The 21,244-nt window shown below is 39.2% G+C and overlaps 1 protein-coding gene across 1 annotated transcript in view; it reads left to right on the top strand.

Moving 5' to 3' along the window:
- Window positions 1-21,244, top strand: part of Dnah5 (dynein axonemal heavy chain 5) — a 245,756-nt gene that overhangs the window by 72,364 nt on the left and 152,148 nt on the right. The window contains exons 16-21 of the mRNA XM_075975800.1: window positions 3,513-3,684; window positions 8,138-8,283; window positions 13,376-13,538; window positions 14,216-14,449; window positions 15,492-15,682; window positions 15,773-15,860. Coding sequence (XP_075831915.1) covers window positions 3,513-3,684; window positions 8,138-8,283; window positions 13,376-13,538; window positions 14,216-14,449; window positions 15,492-15,682; window positions 15,773-15,860 — 994 coding nt within the window. The remainder of the gene's footprint in view (window positions 1-3,512; window positions 3,685-8,137; window positions 8,284-13,375; window positions 13,539-14,215; window positions 14,450-15,491; window positions 15,683-15,772; window positions 15,861-21,244) is intronic.

Below are 21,244 nucleotides of genomic sequence, written 5' to 3'. Positions count from 1 at the left end.
GAAATGGTTTATTTTGTGGGGCCCAGTAGAATCTGTAGTTCTTGTCTTAAGTCTCACATGGCTTTTAGACATCCATGTGGTCATGGTACCAGTGCAGTTAGATATAGAAGTCAGGGCTCAATAGAGCACTCAAAGTTGGAGACATGCTTTTTGGAGCTGGGAGACTGCAGTTGATATTAATGACATTGTCCTGGATGAGAGCTTTTAGTGAGGACTGGAGACAGAACTGAATGGAGGGCTGTTGACTTAGACATAAGATTGATCCAATATTAGTGGGTCTAGTAGAAGATTACAAACCACAAAACAAACTTGGACTTTCAGGTGGGATGAAACCAAATAAAGAAGCCAAAAGTAAAGAAAAAAATTCAAGGATCATGACTCACAAATTCACTTCCTGGAAAAGTAAAAAGAAAAGTTCAAAGACGGGGCCTTGGTTCTGGACCACATAGAAACTGTTACTAGAATGTCATAGTAAACCAGCCTTGCTGGTGTATGCCATAATCCTAGCACTTGGGAAGCAGAGTATGAGGATCAGAAGTTCAAGGTCATTCTTGATTAGAAAGCAAGTTTAGCCTAATATACATGAGACCCCATCTCAAAAGAAATGTTAGCTATTAACATCATATAATGACACTATGCCCATGCCCTTACTTAGTGCCTTATGGTGTAAGCCTATCTTTCTCCCTCCCTCCCCACCACTCTTCCTTCTCCCTCCCCCCACCACTCTTCCTTCTCCCTCCCCTCTCTCGCTTTGCTCTGCTGCACATTGAATATAAAGTTTTAAACTTGTTGACAGGTACTTTCCCACCAAGCTATATTCTCAGCGCTGTCTTCACTGTGTGATTTAAGACAGCATCTCGGGTCTCAGGCTCACCCTTCACTCATTCCTGTAATCCAGGCTGGCCTTGAACTTCTTTCCAACCCTTTTGTTTCAGTCTCTCAAGTAGCTGGGGTTACAGAACTGTGCCTCAGTACAATTCACGTGAAGCCCTTTCAGGGCCATTATTTAAATGTCACCTTTCTTCCTACCATGTGAGATAGGTGGGACAGAGTACATTGTGACTCAGCCAAAGTGAGTAAGTCAAGGTCTCATCGCCGAGCGCCAGAATCCAGAATTGTTCTCTTCTGTCTTCTCACTACACCTTGCTATGTTAAAAAGTTACAATTTGCCATGAGCAGATATTTCTCTAATGTGGACCCCTAAAACATTAGTCAGTATGCCTATGTTCTCTTTAAATTTTTTTGTATTAGGAAAAAAAAACATGGTCAATTTACATATTTACAAAATAAAAGTTTTACTAAGAAACAATATTTATACCTCCAGACAATTACTGCTACTTATTTTTTCCCACAGAGTCTTTCTTGGTTAAGTGTTGCAGGTAACACACAAAACTTCAAAATATAGGAGCTTTTATCGTACTTTTTATGGTTCTGGGTTAAAGGTTTTGAACAGATGTTGAATGATATACTCAGCTGGGATTATGGACTTGGGCATCTAACAAGGATTTCTGGTATGGAATCCCCCAGCTGGCATGGTACCTTATACCACTATCTAGGAGCAAGGGCTACATTGGACAGGGAGGCTACTTAGTCCTCGTGCCAGTACCGGGCGTCTCATAGGGTTCTTCTGCTGAGCCCTGCTAGTACTCTGAATGCCTGCATAGACTCAGTGGAGGGTACAGAGACCCAACTCCATAAGAAGAAGAGTGGCAGATAATGTTTATAAACTACCATTGTTCCAACCAAAGACTTGAACAAGGAAGTTATCATCTGGTTGGCATTTATTACATATTGGAGGTGAAAAGAGAAGTCCCTGTGTAATGTGGCTAGCTGGTCAAAGCAGATTTATTGGCCCACTTGGGGGCCCTCCAAAGCTCCCCTCCCCAGCTTCCGAGCCACTGTGCTGGGCATTCAACAGAGTTTCCAGGTTTCTACAGACACACAAAAGTAGCTGGCAGTTTGCTTTATTCATCTTTTTCTTGGAAGATATTTGAAATTGTAGAGATAGGCTAGTGTGGGCTAATAGTAAGGAATATAGATTCTGAAACCAATATGATCTGGATTCAAACCGTTATCTCTAGGTAAATGATTTACTTTCTAAGCCTCAGTTTCTCATTTGTAGAAGGGATGAATAGTACTTCCTGGGCTTAAAGAATTGAAGGTGAGGAGCAGAATGCCCGCTGGAGGCAAATTCTGAGAACCATTTTTTCTGATAGAATAAGTAATGGGCATTAAGAAAAACAGTGGTAAGCAGTGGCTAAAGGCTTTCGGAAATGTGGAAGGAGCTGCTAATAGAATCATCAAATTGTAGGCTTTTCTCAAGTGACTTTTATGGAAAATGAAAGGGCATTATGGAAAGTATAGAAAAGTATTATCGGAAGACAGGGCTCATTTGGGAGACATTGGGCTTATCTGCCTTCTCAGACTCCACCAGGACATCCCATATCTTTATGACAGGTTCTATAAAACCATGAATGTTAATTGTGACGCTGTTGTATAGAGAGCTTTGCAATCATACCCACCCAGGCATCATTTCCGTTCTAGCACAGCAATAAAAACACTTGTGACAGATATCAATCTAACATTATGATAATAGCAATAGTTCCTGTACCAGTTCCGTCTTAAAAGTATTTGTCTTTAGGAAGCACATTGATGACTTCTGCAAGGAAGAGCAGCAGTATGAACTAGCAGGTGTATTTGAAAACAATAGTATATGGACAGAATAGGGACCTACTTTGACTTGCCGTTGTAGGTGAGTTTTAATGGAGAACTCAAACCAACCCCTCAAATTCTTTTTCTGATAACAACTAGTTGATTAGTTTAAAAAATGCTAATAGATCCTGCCTTGTGTTCTAGCTAAGGTTTCAAACAAATTGAAAAAAAACCAGGTAAAAATCTTGTCCTTGTATTATTTATGCAGTTACTCCTGACTTGTGGTCAGGTGGTGAGGTTGGGAGCACATAAGTAAATAATGCATTTATTCCACCTCAGTTAATGTCTAGCCTACCCCGTCTTCAGTGTGCCAGGAGGTGATATTTAAAGTCATTTGAAAGCAGCACTGATTCTTTACTCTCCCGCTGCCCCTTGGGTCTTGCATCAAGAGGTAGCTGATAGTTCGGTCTAGCAAAGCTCTCATGATTCACACAACTGTGAAGGTGGGTATGGTCTAGAAAAGATTCCCAAAGCAGCTGCAGCATCTTGTCCCCGTCAAAAATGGAATGAGTGAGCCTAGGGAGGCAAAGGCCACCATAGTTTCTTTGTTTGGGGCTGGGTAGAGCCTAAGAAATGGTCCTCAATTCCTTCTTCATTCTCAATTGTAACTTTGTGGGTTAGGATTTGGTGGCTGTAGAGAGGGTGCTTGTGAGTCATCTGTCTTGTTTGTGACATTTTTCCTGTCAGGACATTAGATCCCAATAGTTTGACCAAACATAAAAGTTATCTTTTTAGATAAAAATACTAATACATATGAAAAGTGACATATAAGCTGGCTATTTAACCCCATACCGTTGCAGATGATGCTGTCTGAATACCAGCAGGTGAAGTCGAAAATGCCTCCTGCCATTGAGCAACTGATGGTCCCGCACTTGGCCAGAGTGGATGAAGCCCTCCAGCCTGGCCTGGCTGCCCTGACTTGGACATCCCTGAATATTGAGACATATTTAGAAAATGCATTTGCAAAGATCAGTGAGTCTGTCTACCTGAGTTTTGTTTCTCAGTTTTAGGAGCCGAGTTTTTATTGCCTACTGGATAATTTGTTATTAATATGCTTTTATAAATAATGAAATGAGAAATAAGGCTCAAAACTTTCACGGTGAACAGCAACAAAATATAATGAGTTCAGTAATTTCTTACAAGTCATAAATATTCATTATTTAATTTTATTCCCAGAGGTTATCCATGTAATTTTGTTGATTTTTATTGTTGTATATTAGTACCTAAAAGATCTTTAGGGCCATTTAACTACTATACTAATTGATTAGTTCATTAAAATTGTTTTTTTTAGTGACTCCCTCTCCCTCCACCTCTCTCTTCTCCTCTTCTTCCTCCTCCTTATCCTCATCTTTTAGATTAAACACAAACAAAGCTCCATTTAGTAGACAAGTACTCTCCCACCAACACCTGTAGACCTTTCAGTGGTTTGGGGGATGGATTGGGATGTGCGGTGTGATGGAGGACAGGGAATTGCGAGTGAGAATAGTTCAGGCAAACGCTAGTTTTCCTTAACTAAGGATGCAGATCTTAAAATGTATGTGAGATGCTCAATTCAATTTAATCCAATTTCCCAGAATAAGCACAGGTATTTTTCAAAAGCAAAAAAATTGACCTCAAGTCCAATTGGGATGTTAAGGAATTGCAAGTGTTTGTTTTATATAGGACTTTTGACAGTCTCTCAGTGTCCAAAAGTGGGCTCACTCATGAGTTCATAGCTGCCTTCTAAAATGTATTAGTTCCCAATTCCTGTGTAACCAGGGACATACAAATTGGAACACAATGTCAGAGGTTTTTGTTTATTTTTTTATACTTAGACATTTCTATTCTTTATTCCAACCTACTGTTGTCTGTCAGTGTTTTTCATGACCCAACTTTGCCTATATTTTATGGTCTGGGATACAAAGTCTGAGGATCCTAGCCTGACTCCATTATTTCGAGTCCACCTGCTCCCAGCCTTTCTGTTGTCTTGATAGCTGGGACCAGATTCTCTGTATTGCACATATCTCCTACCTGAGTAGCCCAACCTCATCTTTCTCCCAAACTGGTTGCAAAGGGCTTAAAACCCAGGCATTTTCTTCTGCTTATTTTGGTCAGTCTGGTGTTGGCTATGCTTCAAAACTTCTGGATTCATAATTGTGTAATTTCTGTTTCTTTATTACTCTGATGTCTTTCTAATCCACTTGGACATGTTACTTCCTTTCTGGTCACATTTTTTTAAATCTCTTCTAGGTAACTCCTGGGATGGTACTCTCTGTCTCTCTTTATGTCTGTTTCTGTCTCTCTTGGTCTCACCCAAAGTAGGACCTAGTTTATTGATAACTTTAATTCCTAGCAGCTTGTTTTTTCAGTAGGTTTCTTACTGCACCTTCCAAACAAGTATATACTATTTAATATATGCTAATTTAGCAGATACACACTACTCAAGAATATTTGAGAGGTACTGGATTGGGGCAGAAAGTGAAGTAAGGAATTATGGTTGGTATGCTAACTAGCTTTTTTCCGCCCAACTTGACAAAAGGTAGAGTAATCTTGGAAGAAGGAATCTTAATTGAGACAATTTCTTTACCAGATTAGTTTGTGAGTAAACTTGACTGGTGATTGCTATGGGAGGCCCATCCCATTTGTGGGCAGTGCCACCCTGGCCAGGTGGTCCTGGATTGTGTGAAAAGGACTGAGAAATTCATGAGGAGCAAGTCAGAAAGCAGTACTTGTCCATTGTTCTGCTTTAGTTTCTGCTCCCAGTTTCCTATCCTGGATTCCCTGGATAATGAACTAAAAACTCTAAGATAAAATACCCACCCCCTCCAAGTTGCTTTTGATCGTGACTTTTTATTACAGTGATAGAAAACTTGTCTAAGGCAGTTGCATACTTTTGTTTTAATTCTGCTGACTTAAGTGGGAACTGGATTCAAAGATATGTAACAGCCGAGTGTTTGCATATTAATGAAGTGTATTTTAGGCTCACTACCATTTCTGGGTGGGATACTGAAAGGTGCACAATTAGGCGACCATGGCATTAGAAGGATGGAGAGCGTTGTGAAATGGTTTTCAAAAGCATCCTCAATTTAAAAGATGGAAACAACAACCCAGAGATGTCAAATGGCAGTTAGTGCTGAGCAGATCGAAGCAATAAAGATAGGTTTCTTTGCCTTTAGGCCAATATTCTTTCCAAAATAGCTCTCCTTAGGAAATATAACAAGAGTAAATGAGTTAAAATCTCTAAGGAGGCATTTATAAGGCATATAAAAGCTTCACAGTGAGTATTATCACCATCAAATTAGAGCAGGCTGCTAAGGTAGTCTTTAGCAGTATTCTCCCTGGAGAGGTACTAGGATTAGAGTATTAGCAATTTGGATAGTTTATTAGATGCTAGCTGGAGACAAGGAGATAGCTTCTAAAGAAATCTTAATTCTCCTTTTCTATTGTGGTTTGCTTTTGTAACTTAAATGAAGACTATAATGAAGAAAAAAATTAAGTGCCATTGCATTTGTGGTTGGGTACCTCATGGTCAAGTGCTCTCTGTATTTTGACCACGTGTGGTTTTTCTGTGATGGCCTCAATATGTTGCGTAGAGAAGCTTCTTTGACGAGGGTAGAAAAAACTGTGTTAAGTCTCAAGAACAATTGGATTCTGTATTGAGATAAATGAATACGCCTTTAGAATTGTAGGTGTTCAATTGGGCCACATACTTGGAAAAAGATGTCACTATTTGTTAAAGTCATCAGCAGAACTTCGATGGGCATCATTTGTGTACCCTATGCATAAATGCTGGTTCATTTTCTTTAATTGCTTCGATAACAACTTGCCACAAGTTTTATTGCTTCATAACGCAATTACAGAGGTCAGAAATGCAAAGAGTCTTATGTAGCTAAATTCGAAGCATCTTCAGAGAGGGAGAGAGAGAGAGAGAGAGAGAGAGAGAGAGAGAGAGAGAGAGAGAGAGAGAGAGAGAGAGAGAGAGAGCGCACTCTTCCCAGAAACTCTGCAGAGCAGTTTTTCCCTTAGCACCTTCTAGGTCTTACAGGGTCCCTACATCTGTTGGAGCATGACCATGTCATATTCAGAGCTAGCTGTGTCTCATGGCCACCCCTTTTTCTGCAACCCCTTTCCTTCTATGGTCACACTCTTCTCTATCCCTCTTTTGTCTTGCTAATGTTCCTCTTATACGGTCCTTAAGACAATTCTGCCTAAATAATCCATAACAGTCTCCATATCTCAAGATCCTTAATGCATCTTCAAAAAAAAAATCACATAAGGTAATAGGGATTCCCCCAGGAGATCACTTTTTCAACTTGACACAAATGCCTTAGAAGATGTGAAGAATCAGAGAGAAGCAGGGGATTTCTGTGGAGTTCACACACTTAAGGAGAAGTGCGGTTCTTTCTACATTGACTACTTTTGTGAAGAAGAATCATTTGGTATATTAAGAAGTTGCCTGTATAGTTAGTTTGAAATTTATTGAAACCTAGGTATTTATCCTTTAGGTAGTGAAGGTATGTACTGAAGGTATTGATATAAGGAAATATCAAATAGCAGCAGACTTTCATTTCAATCAAAGTTGTTGAAGATACCCTTTGGGATGGGCACTGACATAAATGTTCAAGATGTAAAGATGGAAAAACAGCAGACACAAGAGTAACCAGTGGGATGCACACAGAAATGTATGCTTAGATGATAGTCAAGACAGGACCAGGGGATCCCCTACACCCCCACAGTTACAGGTGGCCTCCTGGGAAGATGAGCCAGAGCCAGGCCTGTAGGAAAACTGGAAACTGTTAAAGGAGGAAGAGTGTACAACAGCTATGTTTGGAACAGCCAGAAATACCAAGGACACTGTGATGGTTTTTAGCAAGAATGAACCCCAATGGGCTTGTGTATTGAAAGCTTGGTCCCTAGTTAGTGGAATTGTTTAGGAAAGATTAGAAGGCGCGACCTTCTTGGAGGAAGTATGTCACTTCACTGGAGTGGGCTTTGAGGTTTCAAAACTCCATGCTATACCTCTTTCTTCTCTCTCTCTCTCTCTCTCTCTCTCTCTCTCTCTCTCTCTCTCTCTCTCTCTCTCTCTCTGTCTCTCTGTCTCTCTCTCTCCTCTCTCTACTCTTTCTCTGCTCTCTCTGTCTCATGGTTGTTGTAAGCTCCCAGCTACGACTTTAGCACTATGCCTACCGGCCTGGTGCCATACTCCCCACCACGATGGTCACCAACTCACTTGCTGTAAGAAAGCCCCATCAAACACATTTTCTAGAAGTTGCTTTTCTATAAGTTGCATGGTCATGGCATCTTTTCACGCAGTAGGAAAGTAAATAAGACAGATATGTATAACCCAGGTAACCATTAATCTGGATGCTCCTGCTGTCATTGAGTCACGTGTACGTGTTCAAGGAAATGGTTTACTTCATCTGTTGTTCATTTGTTTTTCCAAAAGAGGACCTGGAGCTGCTGCTTGACCGGGTCAATGATTTAATTGAGTTCCGCATCAATGCCATTTTGGAAGAAATGAGCAGCTTGCCACTTTGTCAGCTCCCTCAAGAGGACCCCCTCACTTGTGAAGAATTTCTCCAGATGACAAAGGTTATCAGAAAACTCATTTTTTTGACAAAACTTTTTTTTTAAAATAAAAGATGTGTTTGAATTATAAATTGGGATTTAAAAAATTCTATTTTGCTCTGTGATAGATGTTATTCAAATGTCAGACCTTCTGACAACTTGAAGATAAAGAAAATGTTATCTAAGCAGCTACTAATAAGTTAATTCCTTTCAGATCAGCTGAAGGGGCATTGCTGTGACACACATTTCAGAATTCTTTATGTTTTATGAAGGGCAAAGGTTTTTTTTTTTTTTTTTTTTTTTTACTGAAAAGGGTCAATTATGCAGTACTTGGGCAGATTCTGGGCAAGGTTTTTTCTTCAAGTAATTTCAAAGAGCTGTTTCCAAACTAGCATTGTTTTATAGCATAGAGTTCTGAACTTGGCCCTAGGAAAGCTGGGGAAGGCCAGAGGCTTGTGTTTAGTCCACACAAAGGTAGAGACTGTATTTACAGGTTCACCACACTTCAACATATGAAAATAAAACCCTCAGAAGGTCTTCATAATTTCTCTAAAATCTTTGCAAATGGGGCATTTTCTTCCTATGTTATGCCCAAGCTACTAGCAGAGAGAACTTTTGGAAATGGTACCTTGGCCTCATTTATGACATTCCCTATGGGTATTCTGGTGATATGAACTCCTCAATGATGATTTTAATATTGCTGGCCAGCAGTGCTTACAGGAGGACCCACTATATTCCATTCAGCTTGTGGCTACACCGCAGTTCAGATTTATCACCAAAACGGAGTGGCAGCTAAGCAGAATAATACAGTAGGCGGGTAGAGGCTGGGGCAAACCTTTGTTTTTTTTCTCAGAGTTTTCAGGGTTTTTTTTCCTTAAAAGTTTTTTTTTTTTTCATTTTACATAGCAGCCACGGTTCTCATTCTCTCACCTTCTTCAGTCTTTTCTCAGCTCCCCCACGACACGCCAGCTCTTTCCAGTGAGGGCTGACAGAGAGCCCTTCTCACCCAACAACGAAACCACAGAAATCCATGTGCAAACTTTCTGCCCGGTGAAGTTCATTGCTTGACATTCCAGTTTTTTTTTTAATTTAAAATTTTAGTGTGGAGTGTGTGTGTGTGTGTGTGTAGGTGTTCACGGAGGCCAGAAAAGGGTATCAGATTCTTATGCCCTCTTATGCCCTGAACTCTGAACTCGGGAAGAGCAGCAAGCATTCCTAACCACTGAGCCATCTCTTCCATCCCAAAGCTTTTATTGGCTTTTGTCACCATGGCACACTCTGCTTTTCATGAAAAGGCTCAGACTCTTAGAAGGAATCAAGGATTCAGTGTAACCCATATTGTCTACAGAAGTATTCCAGACACAGAGACAGTGTGTCTCTGTAAACAGCAGCAAGCCTCCCCTCCCCCGGAATCTGATCTCCTTGGTGTGAGGAGGGCTTTAAACTCAAAAGCACCCTTGGAAAGGACAGGAATGAAGCATTTGGTGCCAACGCCATTTTGCATATATGTTAAACTTCAATTTATATTAACTTGTCATTAGCTGGTAATGCTTAATGACTGCAATTCAGAATCCTGTTTGCTCTTCTCACATGATTTTTTAATATTTTTTCTTGCTAACTTTTAAGTTCCCTCCCCATCATAAGAGAAACCACTTAGCTCTGTTATTTACAAAATGTAGTTTAAAAATTTCAAATCAGGGAGACTGGAGAGATGGCTCAGCAGTTAAGAGCACTGACTGTTCTTGCAGAGGACCCAGGTTCAATTCCCAGCACCCACATGGAGGCTCACAACTGTCTGGAACTTTCCACAGGCAAAACACCAATACACATTAAAGATAAATAGGTAATTTAAAAAAATCCAAATCGGGTAGGTTTTAGATTTCAACAGTGGAGTAATTAGCGTTTATAGCCATCACATCACCACCGTGGTAGACTTTATGTATTTTCTGGCTCTCATTGTACTCATTGCAGATTTGTTAGTGATTATGCTCTCAGCTAATATTTCTTTGTACATTTTTCCTTGTCATTATATGACTTTCACAAACACCACATAAATGACACCTTTATAACATTTTATTAAGATGATATTTATATTGTTTCTTACTACTAGACATTAAATGGCTCCCAAAGTTTGTTTTACCAAGAGCTATAATAAATATATATGTATAATTACTTTTGATTTTCAGGAATATTGTTTCCAAATAAGATTTTTGTGAAAACTGTATGTTTTATTTTACAACTCTTTACAGTCATAGACAAATTGTTTTCCAAGGGACAGTTTCACTGTACAAAGCCATAATGCAATACTACCAATGTTGCTACTTTCTGATAAACACTGTTCTATTATAACCTATTGATTTTAGTTTGAGCGGCAAAAATCAAACATTCTAAATTAAATAAAATTGTTTTTATTGCCCATAGAAATACTTTTTTGACTGTTTTATTTTCTACAACCTGCTTATTTGTCTTACAATTTTTAATTTTTTCATTTATATCTATTTTGTTTTTATTTTTTTCTTTTGTTTTTGAGATTATAATATAATTGCACCATTTTCTCATTCTTTCCCTGTCTCCAAATACTCCCTGACATCCCTTCTTGCTCTCTTTCAAATTCATGGCTTCTTTCTCATTAATTGTTGTTACATATATATATATATAATATTATATTACACACACACATATATTCCTATATATGTAAGCATAGCCTACTCAGTCTATATAATGCTACTTATATGTATGTTTTTGGGGCTGACTGTTTGATTTTGGATAACCAGTTTGTGTGCTCTTCCCTGGGGAAGACTAGTTCCCCATTCTCTTCATTCCTTAGCTGCCTGTGGTGTTCCGTGTAGGATTGGGGGTCCCTCGGACTTTTCCCTTTCCACATTAGCTTCTTAGAAAAGAGAGAGGTGGTGGGGACTCAAAGACAGACCTTTGGACAGTTTTCATGCCTGCTGTCACCATGGAGATGAGTCATTGAAATGAAGTGTCAGGTGCTGGAGGCAACTCTTTGATAGTTCTTGTTTGACGGAGGGGCATTTTGAAGAATTCATTATTACTTTGTCCTCATTCTGTTTATAATTTGCTTTATTAATTCTCATGTTGCTTGCACTTTTATAATTATGGATTCTCTTAGAAAGAGTTGAGGGATTTGAACAATCTTTTTGGAAAGATATTAATTGTTAAGAGTTGCTTCGCAAAACACCCAGTAGAAAGGAATTCTGGGGTTTCCAATGCTTGCCCCTGCTGCTGTGAGCACTGAAGCAACCGCTAAGAGGTCAACGGAGGACTTGTTTCCTGGGAGACCTGGCCTCGAGGATGGGAGCCGACATCATGGTCCATTCTGAGCCTCTCCAGTACAGAGTCAGAGGATTCAAAAAGCTGTTTAAGAAAAAATAAATAAGGATCTCCTAGAGAAAAAGGAGCTAGGTGATGTAGTATGAGGCAAACAAGCTTGGCAAGTAGGTCCCCTGGTTGGATGTCATTTGCTAGTCAATAATAGTAAGTACTTACCAAGGACTTCTTTTATTCTGGTCACTGTTCCTGGCTCTTACATATATCACATGAAATACATGCAACTGCCTAAAATAATTTTAATTTATTCTTAAAAAAATTTCATACGTGCATATAATACATTTTAATCATATAGATCCCAACTTCATCCCTCCAACTCTGCTGGTCCCTCATCTAACTTCAAGTTCTTTTTAAAAAATAGCACATTGAGTCCAGTTAACGTCACCTATGTACACAACCCCGTGGTATAATCACTGGGACACAGGCAACTTGCCAGTGGTCACCCCTCAAGAAAAACGGACTGTCTGTCCCTCAACAGCTTTTCACTGTCGTCATCTAGGGCTGGGGCCTCATGAGGGTCTCCCTCTCCATGCCGGAAATTTTGGCTGGCTTGATCTTGTGTAGGTAGCTACAGTTGCTGTGAGTTATATAAGTAACAGCCATGTCATGTCCAGACATAAGCATTTTACAGCACTAGTCCTTATCTTCCAGCTTTAAAAACTAGGCAAAATAAAACTGGGTAGAGATTCGTAGTTAGGTGAAGTTTGTTGAATGAAGTCGTTACTTGATATTTTGCTTGGTAACAGCCAGGTTTAAAGGTTTGTTCCAGGATATCTTAGAATACTCACATCAAAATGTCATGTTCCTTGCTGAAGAGGGGTGTGTAGAAGTCAAGGTTGCTAAACGAGGAGGTATTGGAACCATGAACTGATGTTCACAGTCCATGAACATGTTAGAGTCTTAATAAATAAACCAAAGGACTTGAAAAGGCTTGGCAACTGTGATCAACTGACAAAGTCTATTATTCATGGAGCTTTCCTCCAAGGAGTAAAAGAACTGCTTCTCTGTGTGCTTTACATGGCTGCACAAAACCTACTGCAGTGTTTCATATTGTGTGAGATTTGTCTTCTTTTATTTCTGAGAAAGGTCTAACCTAGCTGAAGGGGGTGTAGATCTGAAATGAAGTCCATGACAGTGGTTTGTTAGAAATGATGAGAAGGAAAGATGACTGGCAAGCCCAGATTCACATCATATGAAGGAAATGATGGGACTGGAGGCTGCTGGTGGCTTTGGGAGCTGTGTGCTCCATGCTGGAAAGTTAATGCAGTTTCGGTCTATTCCCCGGCTCCAGTTGGTTCTCTTGTCCTTGGTGCTTTCTTCTCAGGATGCCCAGCTGGGGCTAGTGCGGGGCTTGTTGCTGTCTTAGTTACTTTTCCTGTTGTATTGGCAAAATAACACACCGAAAGCTCCTTAAGGGAGAAAGGGCTTACGTGGCTTACAGTTCGAGGTCAGAGAAGCAGGGCTGGAGGTAGCTGCTCCTGTAGCTTACACAGATCAGAAGCGAAGAGGAATGGATGCTTGCGTTCACCTCCCATTCTTCAATTTTATAGAGTGCAGGATTCAAGCCCCGGGAATAGAACCACACCTCCAGACAGGTTAGCCTACCTCGGCTGATTCTACAACTCACATTGACAATTGAGATTAACCACTACAGTGGCTAGAGTGTCAGTTGGAGGCTAACCTGCGCCTTTGCTGATCTTCCCCACGAACTCTCAAGTGCTAGATAAAGACCCGTGACTGCCATCTTCGTTCTTATTGTTGTTAGGACCTCTGTGTGAATGGCGCGCAGACGCTCCATTTTAAAAGCTCCCTGGTGGAGGAAGCAGTCAATGAGTTAATAAACATGTTACTGGACATGGCTGTCCCACCTGAAGAAGCAAGTGAAAAAGTCTCTCACGAGAATGTCGGTTCTAATGGTAACTCTTCAGGTGAGAGGGGAAGTAATGTGATAATATAAGCATCTGTTTTTTTTTTTAGAATATTCATGGAAAACTAAAACTAAATTTTCTACACAGCAATCAATTTCAAAGTTCTAGAAATATCACTCCAATTTTATACTGATATTTATAAATCGGAAATTACGGTTTTGCCCAAATGGCAATGACTTAGTTGCTTCTTCTGATTGTTTTGTGTTAAACTGGAAATGTGATTTGTGTGAAGGAGGACCCTGGCATTTGACTCTTTTGCAATTCATGTAAGGTTTGGTATTATATTTCCCTTGGGCATAGGGTAGGGTAGAAATGAGTTAGAATTCCTCCTCAAGCCTATACAAACTAAAGCAAATTGTTTGCTACAGAAAGGAGGGGGAGGATGTGATTTCCCAAGTTTTTTTTTTTTTTTAGGGTTATTGTTGGGAGAGAACATATCAGAACACGTGTTTGAGGCCCAGTATAACTTTTAACCTGTAGTCCTTGATCTGTTTGTTATTGGCTATTTTCCCATATTGAGCTGATTTCTCCTGGGCCACCTTATCCCTCGATTTCTCCCTCCTATTCTTCAGTGACCTTATTTTCTCAGATGCAGGACATTTAACTGAAATTGAGCATGCATGTAATTTATCTTAATTTTCTCCCTGTAATTTAATAGATTTCTCTCTTTCTCTCAGGAAAAAGAGAAGGGTATCCTGAGGTTTTGGCATCTTCCTTTAATGCTGGGGCTTGTCCTCTGCCTTTGACAGCAAACACAAGAAAGAAAAAAGAAAGTGAGACATTAGAGGAAGCCCGTGAGCTGCTCTCCCATTTTAACCATCAAAACATTGATGCTCTTTTGAAAGTGACAAGGAATACTCTCGAGGCCATTCGCCGGCGCATTCATTTCTCACACATGATTAACTTCCGGGGTATGATCTTGCACAATTTTCCTATTGGTTCACCAGGTAGAAGCCTTGTGTGTGTGTGTGTGTGTACATTTCTGTTAAATTTCAACAATCTGAAAACCTTCTACGTTCATTGTGCACCTCCTGATAAGTTTAAGCAGCATGAATTTTGTTCATCCTCACAAATTCTGTGCTGTGGATAAAAATCTAATTTAAGAACGGTTAAAAGGGAAGCAGTAATTAATTGAGACAAAAATAATAGAATAGTGAAATCTTATTTTGTAATTTGTAATTAAAGTGAAGCATAACATTGGACTGAAAGTGGATGCAGAAAAAAGTCTTTGAAAAAATGTTTTGGGAGATGACTTTCATGTACTTCAGAATGGAAGACAGGGTTTCCCTTAGACACAGGGCTGTTAAAAGGATTCACCAAATGTTGGCTCATATATCACAACAGTAAACCACAGTTATTGCGTAACTTTGTGCATTGCAGGTATTTTTAGCTATATAAAATCATATGTGTTTTATACACACATGCTCAAACACATGCATCTCTGTCTAAATACTTAAACTTATATGCAGCTTTAACCAAGCTCCATTATTATAACTAATGAGTTACATTTAACTTTTTCCCCACATGTGACAACTGTCCCAAGTTTTCAAATTTATTCTTTGTGGAGGGTGTTTTATTTGAATTTCCAAATATTGCTTGTTCTAACTTTTATTTACTGTTGTTTGTTCTTTATTTCTTATTTGCTTACTGTGCATAAACTCATTCTTGGCCTCCTGCTACTTGCCACTATCATTTAAAAAATCTTTGGTAAGACTTTGTACTTAATCCCAACTCTACACCAAACGATTCCTTTTATGTAGATGTACCAACACCTACAACCAGCAGATTGCCTTGGGATCCACCAAATTGCTATTATATTGAGCCAAACGAGATCTTGAAATATTCATGCACTCATTAATTTGATAAATATTTGTTTGATTACATGCATATTATGTATGTTTTGGTGTTTTTTGGAGGGGTTCATTTTCAATTAAAAATGCTATATTAACTCAGACAGTAGCAATGGATCTAAGACGAAGCAAAACCATCTTCCTATTTTTCGGGCAAACATCACCCTGGCCATTCCCAACATTGCTATGAGTCCTGCCCTGGAAGACATACAGCAGACACTGAACAAGGCTGTGGAGTGCATCATCAGTGTGCCCAAGGGGATTAGACAGTGGAGCATCGAGCTGCTGTCCATGGTGGGTAGAGTATTAAAAAGTTACTTCCTTTGTTGAGGCTGCTCTTTTTAAAGATGGGGCAAAGTTGAAAAGCCTCCTTTTGCATTCTAGAGAAAGATGCATGAAAGGAAAATGGCTGCTCTGAAGATCACTGAAGACAGTGATTCTGATGCTGAGGTGGAGGGAAGTGAACTGCAAGGTAAAGATGCTTCAAAAAAATTTTAAAAGTTGAAAAAAGTGTCTCTCTGTTTCTGTCTCTGTCTCTGCCTCTCTCTGTCTCTGTGTCTGTCTGTCTGTGTGAGTGTTTCTCTATGTGTATATGTGTATTTACATACAGGTGCCCATGGAGGTCAAAAGAGGGAGCTGGAGTTGCAGGCATTTGTGAGGCACCTGATGCAGAGCTGGTAGCTGATCTGGGATTCTCTGCAAGGGCAGCAAGTGCTCTTAATTACTGAGCCATATTCCCCAACTTTGTTTTAAAACAAAGTCATTACAAGTTAAATGTTTATACTATAATAATAGATTTATAATATCTCCTATGCCGTGTATGGTTTTCAAATTATGTTCAGTCAGAGTTTTAATCTTTGAGCCATTTTGAGTTGAAAAACATGCAGGATCGCATACACATACGTTAGTGTCACACATTTGTTTCTGTGGCACCTATCACATCCGCTGGTGCATGCACAAGTGATATTTGGTCTGACCTAGTAATGGCTGAAGACAGGACATGTTTTAATTTCACACTTTGCTGAGATGCTGGTTATCCTCACAATGAATATTTCCTGACATGTTATAGTTGCTTTTGACCTATCATGAGTTTTGTTTTGTTAACACATTCCGAGTGTTGCTGTGCTTCCTGCAGTTTTCATTTGTAGTCTGGAAAATTGGGGCGCATCAGGCAGCCAAGTTGCTAATGATATCAGATGTCATCTTTAGTCCTCATATTCCTTTTAAATCAACATCACAGTTAGCAGACCCAGTAGAATTTCATTGCTATTGCTTTCTCCTGAGATTATAAATTGACTAACCATGAGGAAGAAACTGAAGCCATTACCTTATTGAAAAAGCACAAACAAGGAAGGCAGTGACAGATGAACATATTTTCCCATAACTTACTTATATATTTACTCTATCTATCTATCTATCTATCTATCTATCTATCTATCTATCTATCTATCTATCTATCTATCTATCTATCTATCTATCTCCTATTTATCTATTATTTATTAACTTAAGCTAAAAGGCGTTTTCTGGAGTTGGACAGATGGCTCATCATTTAGGAATGTAGTGGCATTTCAAATGTGTTTTAATAACTAAAGCTTTCCTGAAGATCTGAGAGGAAGACAGTCCCACTGGTCTGTTGAATTATCTCAGGCTGAAAACAAAACCAGGCAATCAATTATATTTTCCTTTATTATAAGGGACAAACTTATGAAACAGGAACAAGAAGTCCAGCTCAGCTGTGTAGAGTGGAAACACACACACACACACACACACACACACACACACACACACACACACAGAGAGAGAGAGAGAGAGAGAGAGAGAGAGAGAGAGAGAGAGAGAGAGAGAGAGAGAGAGAGAGAACTTTGGGCTACCCAGTTTTTCTCCTGGTACCCAGGAAGCCACGTCCTAACAGATCACGTCCTAACAGATCTTACCCTGCCTCAATCCTATATGGATTCCTTACCACCTGTATGGTTGTCACCTTTGTGGATGAACTGTCATTTCTCTTTCTCAAAAGGTTTATCTTTTTCAAAGTGAATCTTTATTAATTCTGATGATATCTATAGTGTTTTTCCTCCTGTAGAAACAAAAATGGAACCCCTTCCCCAATGTAGCACCTCTCCTGGTTTCCATTGTGAGGTCAACACTTCCTTGAAATACACCTATTGATTTATTTCAGTATTTTTTTTTTTTTTGTTATCCAATGTCTCTCTGCTGCTGTTGTCCCTTTCTCATCAGCATTAAGAAACTTCAAGGTTAATAAAGCATTATGCAATCTATTTCTGGGAGTATTTTCCATCTCTTTCTGTTTGTTCAGCATATCCTTTTTAGTTTGATTTGACCTTTCTATAACTGCCTGACCTATAGGATTATTTGGTATACCTGTAATATGCTTTATATTATAATAAGCAAAAACTGTTTTATTTTCTTAGATACATATGCTGAACCATTGTCTGTCTTTATTTGTGCAGGAATACCCATCATGGCTATGACTTCTAGTAAATGCGTGATTACTGAATCAGCATTTACTGATCCCAAGGCAGTTGCCCTTTGAAAACCTGAATAAGTGTCTATGGCGTGGTGTACATATTTTAATTTTTCAAATTCCACAAAGTGGAACACATCCATCTGCCAGATTTCCTTTGAGTACCCTTTGGGTTACTCCCCACAGGCAATGGTATTTGGTTATAGAAATAACAAGTAGGACATCTCTTTATAATCTCCTTAGCTTGTTGCCATATGGCCCCACCAGAGACAGACACTATAACTTTACCTGGTAAGCCACAGCCAATTGGTGATACACAGATTAATAGAAATGGGTTAAATTAAGATGTAAGAGTTAGCCAATAAGCAGCTAGAGCTAATACGCCAAGCAGTAATTTAATTAATACAGTTTCAGTGTGGTTATTTTGTGGTTGGGTAGCAAGAAACAAACATGTGGCCTCCTACTCCATTTTTGTGTACATTTGTGTACATGTGCATGCAGAGGTCAGAAGTTGATGTTGGATGCCTTCCTCAATTACACCTCTCTTGTGTTTTGAGACAGAGTCTCTCCTTGATCCTGGGGTTCATCAATCAATGCTCCCGGACCTGTCTGTTTCTCTCCATCTCACCCAGTGTTCAGTTGCACATGTTTGTTGTACACCCAGAGTCAAAATGGGTGCAGAAAATTCAAACTCAGGTCTTCATGCCTAAGTGGCAAGCATTTTACCAAGGGAGCCATCTTCCAAGCCCAAGGTTTTATGTGAAAATGTTTTGATTTCTCATGGGTGATACTGACAGATACTGACAATTAGGATTATAGAACATATGATAACTCTGTGTTTGAAGTTGAGAGCTAAGTCTGGAAGCTATGAAATCGTTTTATTTTCCCATGGGCAATGCAGGGGACATTCATTGCTTTTCTCTTCATAGCCACTGAGAGTTATTTTTGCCTTTTCTGTACAGCCATTGTAATAGCTACAGAGTGGCATTCATTGCAGCTTTAGTGTGAATTTTTGCAATGATAATGAAATAGTTTCTCATGTGTTTTCTGGCCATTTGTATATTTCTTTGGAGCAATATCTATTAATTTTCCATGTTCTTAAGAATGCACTCACTTATTCCAATTTCTATAAGTTTTTATGTTCTACATAAAATTGTAAAAAATTTCAATTTTATTATAGATTTATTTTTAATTTCTTCTTTCTTTCTTTCTTTCTTTCTTTCTTTCTTTCTTTCTTTCTTTCTTTCTTTTTGATTTTTCGAGACAGGGTTTCTCTGTAGCTTTTGGTTCCTGTCCTGGAACTAGCTCTTGTAGACCAGGCTGGCCTCGAACTCACAGAGATCCGCCTGCCTCTGCCTCCCGAGTGCTGGGATTAAAGGCATGTGCCACCACCGCCCGGCTTTTAATTTCTTCTTGATATCTTTGAAAGAATAAGGTTAGAGTTTTAAGCTCTATTTAGTTGTATTTTCACTTTATATCTAAGAAACAGTGGCTTAGCATGATATTAGGAAGACATACTCTCTTCAAGTTGCATAGCTTAGCATTTATATTTTAGTCTGTGATTCGTTTTTAGTGAGGTTGGAGTTTAAATTCATTATTTTCCATATGGATGTATACTTGTACTGCCACTGTTAGTTAAGAAATAATTATTTTATAATTGAATTTTCTTGAGACCTTTGTTGAAACTCATTTAAATATGAGTACAAATCCCAGCCTTTGTTTCTGGGCTCTTGGTTTTACTCTGTTAATCTCAGTTCGTGCTTATCCTGTGGCCACATTGTCTTTACTACTATAACTTTGGAGGAGGCTTTCAAAAAGTCATTTATTTATTCTTTTACCTTTTTATTCACATATTCTTCTTTGTTCAAAGCTTCTTATTCCATTCCCATGAAACCCTTTCTTCTTCCAAATAAGAAGTGCCCCCCTCTCCCTATTTCATGGCATTCCTTTTTTGTGACCCATGGCATGTAATTCATGAGTTTGGGGGCCACACTAGTTTGCTTGATTGGGGGTGATGAAGCAGGGCCACACCCCCTGCCCACCTGCTCTGTCTCTAGTTCCTTAGGAGGGGTAAATTCAGAGAGTGTGAGTCCTTTTCATTTTTTTTCAAAACTCCCTTAAACTGGATCATTCATGCTTCTTTATGAGTTATAGGAACAGTTTGTTAGTTTCTATGAAAAACGCAGTTGCAGTGTTTATGTAGGGGTATGCTGAATGTGTATGTCACTTGGTGGTATATTTCAATTTAGAAGAGTTTAAATTACACAAAGCTTGTTGTCTGATCACACAATAGGACTGATGCACTTGCGGACTCACAGAAACTGTGGCAGCAAGCACAGGACCTGCATGGGTTCAAGCCAGACAATGGTGATGGCAAAGCAGACAGTGTCCCACCCCTACCCAAGATGATATTTGCAATTAATATCTGATCCAGGAATGGGAAAATCTGTTTTCTCCAATGAAGTATCACTGGGTGTATTAATCACACTGCAGGGCAGGTCCCATGCCCAGGAGTAGTTGGCCAACACAAATGAACTTTTTTTTGTGTGTAGACTTTTTTTTTGCACATTTTGTCTTACCAGTTTTATTTTAGCTCGCTTATTTTGATTCCTTTTTTTTTTGAAAGAGATTGAGAGAAAGAACAAAAAGTTGGATGGGTAGGGAGATGGGGTGAATTTGGGGGAAGATGAGGAAAGAAAGAAAAATACAAATAGTTAAATAGAAAAATAAGTAATAAAAAGAGGAACTCTAGGGATTGAAGTACAATTAAAAAGTTAGAAAATCAAACCAAATCAGAATGCTGAACCATAACACTTAAAAAGCAAAAACAAATCAGGCATGGTAGCACATGCCTTTAAACCCAGCATTTGGGAGGCAGAGGCAGAAGGATCTCTCAGTTTGAGGCTAATCTGGTCTACAAAGCAAGTTTCAGGATGAGCAGGACTGTTATACAGAGAAACTGTCTCAAAAAGTGAAACAAACAAACAAAAAACAAAAACAAAAAATGTAACGACAAAACAAAAAAATTATTTAAGTACTGGAAGAACATGTACATTGACTCTTACCTCCATGAACTAATTCTGTAAAATCCCTTATTTCTTGACGCATAGGCCACAGTAGTGTCTGATTGTTTGGAGGTCAGCTAAACACTGTGTGGAGATAAAAAAAACAAACAAACAACCTTACTGTTTTGAGCCCCTAAGTCTTCACTGTTTGCTTAGGGACTCTGTGCAGGAGAGCAGTAACACTACCCAAGCTTTACTGTGTGACTACGATGGCCTCCGTGCTAGCCAGAGAGGAAGACTGGCAGAGTAGAGCACTGCACAGCACACAGAATTTGTGTTGCCACTGAGATCCAGCACTTCTTCTTG

The sequence above is a fragment of the Microtus pennsylvanicus genome, chromosome 6 (assembly GCF_037038515.1).
Source record: "Microtus pennsylvanicus isolate mMicPen1 chromosome 6, mMicPen1.hap1, whole genome shotgun sequence".
Classification (NCBI taxonomy): domain Eukaryota; kingdom Metazoa; phylum Chordata; class Mammalia; order Rodentia; family Cricetidae; genus Microtus; species Microtus pennsylvanicus.
The sequence above is the reverse complement of the archived record's forward strand: the minus strand, read 5'-3'. Positions and strand labels throughout refer to the sequence as shown.